The sequence below is a fragment of the Oryza brachyantha genome, chromosome 6 (genome assembly GCF_000231095.2).
Source record: "Oryza brachyantha chromosome 6, ObraRS2, whole genome shotgun sequence".
Lineage (NCBI taxonomy): Eukaryota > Viridiplantae > Streptophyta > Magnoliopsida > Poales > Poaceae > Oryza > Oryza brachyantha.
Genome location: NC_023168.2, coordinates 17,739,367 through 17,743,537, shown reverse-complemented (window position 1 = coordinate 17,743,537; position 4,171 = coordinate 17,739,367). Strand labels below are relative to the sequence as shown.

Below are 4,171 nucleotides of genomic sequence, written 5' to 3'. Positions count from 1 at the left end.
AATAAGATGTTAACATGCTATATATGCTTAACTGATGACATGGCACAGATATTTACGACGAAAGAGAAGAAATTAGTTTCATTGAAAAAAAACTCTGCCACTGGTAAAATGATTTGCTTACTTCATAAAGACCTAGCTACCAGGCTAAATCCGGCCTGTAAGTACTCGTGCAAATCAATTTACAACAGACGTTTATGATACGGTTACATAATTTGGAACCTCATGAGTTCGGTATAGTTGACAAATTGAAGTGAATAAATCACATCAATATGGTGAGAATTTGCCCCCCTTTCCTGAGTTTCTTATTGGTCAGGAATATATAGATCCTAGTTTTTCACTAATTAATAGCAGTGCCAATTTTTTGAGACATATGGGCACACAAAACAAATGGATTATGGGTGCACCTGATCGTACAAATTGGCAACAGGAGATATGAACTTATTTCTCCTAGAAAGTATTCTTATTTTTTTTCGGTAGAGTACTCTTATTAATTGGCAAACAAAGGTCAAATACTGAAATGTCTCACAATATATTTTATACAAGTACCCTGCATGTGTGGCCCATAGTTTTGCTAATGTATATAATTTGTACAACAATCCATGCCATTGCATAAATTCCACGCAACGTGTCGCCACGCACTTTAGTTGCACTTATTTGTAATTATGTGTTTTCAGTGGCTTAATTAGAAAAATGCATGGACAAGACCACTTGATGTAAGTAGGAAAACCTTTAATAACATCCGTTGACTCGCTCTAATTTGATTAAATTAACTAGATGTTTTTATCGGTCTAAATTGCAAACCGCTCGAAAGAAAAGGTGACCCAAACCAGTTTTTGTACTTTTAGATAGAATACTTGTCTTTATAGAGTTTTTAATATTCAATATAATCTATAAATTAAATATTTATTTACAATTGACTTAGTCGACCCAAAGTAGGTTTATGCATATTCATTGCCTTTCTTAGAGCATGTCTTTATAGTTGATGGGTGATGGATAAAACCGAGTACATGTCAATTATTTAATGGGGTGAATGAATAAAGTACTATCAAGTTTAAAATTTATTTGAAAAAACTTCTAAGAAATATATCAGTGAACGAAGATATTATTAAAGAGACGTACTGTTTATAAGTTTAAGGAACATGATCTTAATATCTATAATCAGGGGCGTGCCTATGTGGGTAGAATTATAATATTTAATTATTTTAGTCTATATTAATTATATTATTAGTTAAAAATAAGAACATTATATGTGTTATGATTTGTATAGAACCCTAGTAATTTTTGTTCTAGGTTCGTCGTCTATAATTTTTATAATTTTGTAGGATGAAAATGATTACCTAGTCTGCCCACAGTATGGTAACAGTTGGTTTAGCTGTGCAGTGTTAGTTGCAAGTTTGGCGTGACGCATGAGAGATGGTTAATTAGTTAGGTTATGGAAGGGGGAAGATATATTTAGCTCTAGGATTTCCATCCAATTTTCAAAGAAATTTATAGACAACTTCCCCCCGTTTTAGAAAAATAAAACATTATGCAGTCGCGTATGTACCCTTCAAATAACCTATTGGAACGATAGTCTTATTTAAATTGGTTTGCATGTCAAAGTTGAAAGTAAAACAAATTTAAATTTAAAGCTTGCCAAAACCTGTTACGCAGCAGTTATTATTTTGAGTTATTTTTAACCCAGCAGTGACAAAATAGCTCATGAGCGGTATTCCATTACCGGTCGCATTTTAAAACCCCAACACCACTGTAGTGGAGTATAGTGTGCAAATCGTTCATTGGGCTTGAAATTTCATTCGAGATTTCGGTAATTTTCCCGGTCACGAATCCAAAACTTTCAATTTTTTTTGAATTTAGCAAAAATCTATTCTCAAGTTTGGTCAACATTTCTTCAAAAAATCACATAATTTTGGATCGAAATATTCAGGAATTTCCAAGTTCTCGGATTTTCCCCGCCCTGGGGGAAATATTGTGTCCGTGCTAAATTGTTAGCCCTGATCGTCGGATGTGCATCAGGCCATCTGCACTATCTGTTCTCCTTCTGCAGCTTCTTTCTTGCGTACTTTGCATTATGCAGTAGCGTTCTTCCAGTTAAGAGGGTGAAACCTTATATTTATAAACGAAAAATAATTTAAAAATAAATATTTTATGTATGTATTTGTAATATCTAAAAGTTAAGACTGAAAAATAAATTTTAATATAAAAACTTTAAAATTAATTTTAAATATAAAGTTAAATTTTAAAATTTAATTTATAAACGTAAGCACCAGAGAGAAGACGGATGCAAAAGGCAAAAGCCAAACGGAAACCTCAGAACAACTTCCAATAATCGTGCACGCAGCTAAGCTAAAATCCATCCTTAGCAGCAGTACCTGCGCCTCTGTTCTGTCGCTTCACACCAATTTTACGCCAAGAACCTCACCAAATGCTGCAATTACTCTGCACTGCACCCGGCCACACAAAAGAGGCTTGGTGTGGTGATGATGCATGCACATTTCTGACCAATCTGAGAAGGTGGAAAAGACGAAAAAAAAATTCAGAGAATTCCATGGCGAGTGAGTTGAGTGCTTGGTGACTCATTGCCATGGCGGTTGCAGCATGATCTCATCTCAGACAGCTACGTATCGCGAACAGAAAATCACCAAACGGAGAGAGAGTGGTAAAAATGGGTGAGAAAAAGGGCGAATTTTTGGGGAGTTTGGAGGTGGATTCATGGCGGAAAAGCCTCGTGCATTTATTGAAAAGCAGAAGCTTTTTTTTGTGTGTGCCAGTTGCAACAAGAAACAAACCCAAGAGTTTGGATTAATTTACAGATTCCGAAGGCGTCGGCCAAGAACTCGACCTCTTTCTCTCGATGTGCTAGAGCTAGCAGCCGATGGGGTTACAGGGGGGGAATCCTAGCAAATGCCACGAACAAAATTGGCGCCCCGCGGGGCTAGCGAGCTCCGGCGCTATGGCTCGCCGGCGGACGGCGGCGGCGGCGGCGGGAGGAAGGAGGCGAGAGGCTTGGCGCTGGCGAGGAAGGACGGCGCGGTGTCGCCGGCCATGATGACGACGGCCATGGGCTCCCTGTCGAGCGGCACCAGCACCTTCAAGGCCGATGCCGCCTCCGCGTCGCCGCCGTCCCGTCCGCCCTGCTTGCGGCGCGTGCAGACGAGCACGAGCAGCGCCACCGCGATGAGGCCCATCATGAGCGCGAAGCCCAGGAAGAGGTACGGCGTGGGCGTCCTCCACATCCCCGGGTGCCCCGCCCCCGCCGCCGCCGCCGCCACCCCGCCTCCGCCCACCAGCTTCACTCCTCCCCTCATTCTCCTCCTCCTCCTCGGTTCTCTCGAGCGTCTGCGTCTCCGGCTGTTGCTGCTGCGGTGGGGAGGAGAGGGAGAGGAGGGCGGTACTTATAGGTGGGGGAGGGGGGGGGGGGGGGGGGGGGGGCTGCCTGCACCCGCACCAGGTGGGGCGCGCGCGCGCGCGGTTGCGGCTAGCCGCTCCGCTCCGCGCCGCTGCTGGGTTTGAGCCGGCGCGAACGCGACGACGCGTCTAGCTGCAGTGGATGGGTGGCGGTGGCAGGCGGCTGCTGGGTTTGAGGCCGAATCCGCCTGGTTTTTGGGTGACAGGTGGCCGGCTGACAGAGTGTTCCGTTGCGACGCTACCATGGTATCCTTCTTCTTTTACTCTATTTGAGAAATATGTTAAAATATAAAAAGTTTTATTATAAAATTAGTGTACATAGTAACTCAAGATACTACATCTTTATAATAAAAATGTCATACTCCGAGTTAGTTTTTAAGAATAATATAAAGCTCTTGTATAACATCCCGTCAAAAAAAAAAACTCTTGTATGACAATTAAGGCTGCATTCTTTTCATAGATTTTTGTTCCATTGAAACGCTACTGTTGTATTCTTTGTGAGGCAATTCAGGCTGCGTGTTCTTTTGCTATATTTTCTCCAGATTTTTATTGGTTTTCGTGTATATTTTTCGAACTGTTCAAAGATATTTTTAAAAGTTTTTATCATCTTATATTTATAAAAAGAAGATTATCTATTTTATAATGTTTAATTCTATTGTCTATGTCATCAAATAGTTATAGAAAATAAAAAAAATCTTACACCTTTAGGCAAGAGAGCATCCTAAACAAGGACGTATACGTATGGAGTGTACAATTTGCATAA

General features: G+C 41.0%; 1 protein-coding gene across 1 annotated transcript; it reads right to left on the bottom strand.

The window, feature by feature from the left end:
* Positions 1 to 2,678: 2,678 nt before the first annotated feature.
* LOC121054801 (protein GLUTAMINE DUMPER 6-like) lies at positions 2,679 to 3,308 on the bottom strand. The gene has a single exon (XM_040525564.1). It carries the CDS (start codon positions 3,306 to 3,308, stop codon positions 2,952 to 2,954), a length of 357 nt encoding a protein of 118 aa, XP_040381498.1. The 3' UTR covers positions 2,679 to 2,951.
* Between the last annotated feature and the right edge of the window lie 863 nt (positions 3,309 to 4,171).

Bases quoted from the DNA above. Each gene is read 5' to 3' on its own strand.
- LOC121054801 (XM_040525564.1), bottom strand. From the start codon at position 3,308: ATGAGGGGAGGAGTGAAGCTGGTGGGCGGAGGCGGGGTGGCGGCGGCG.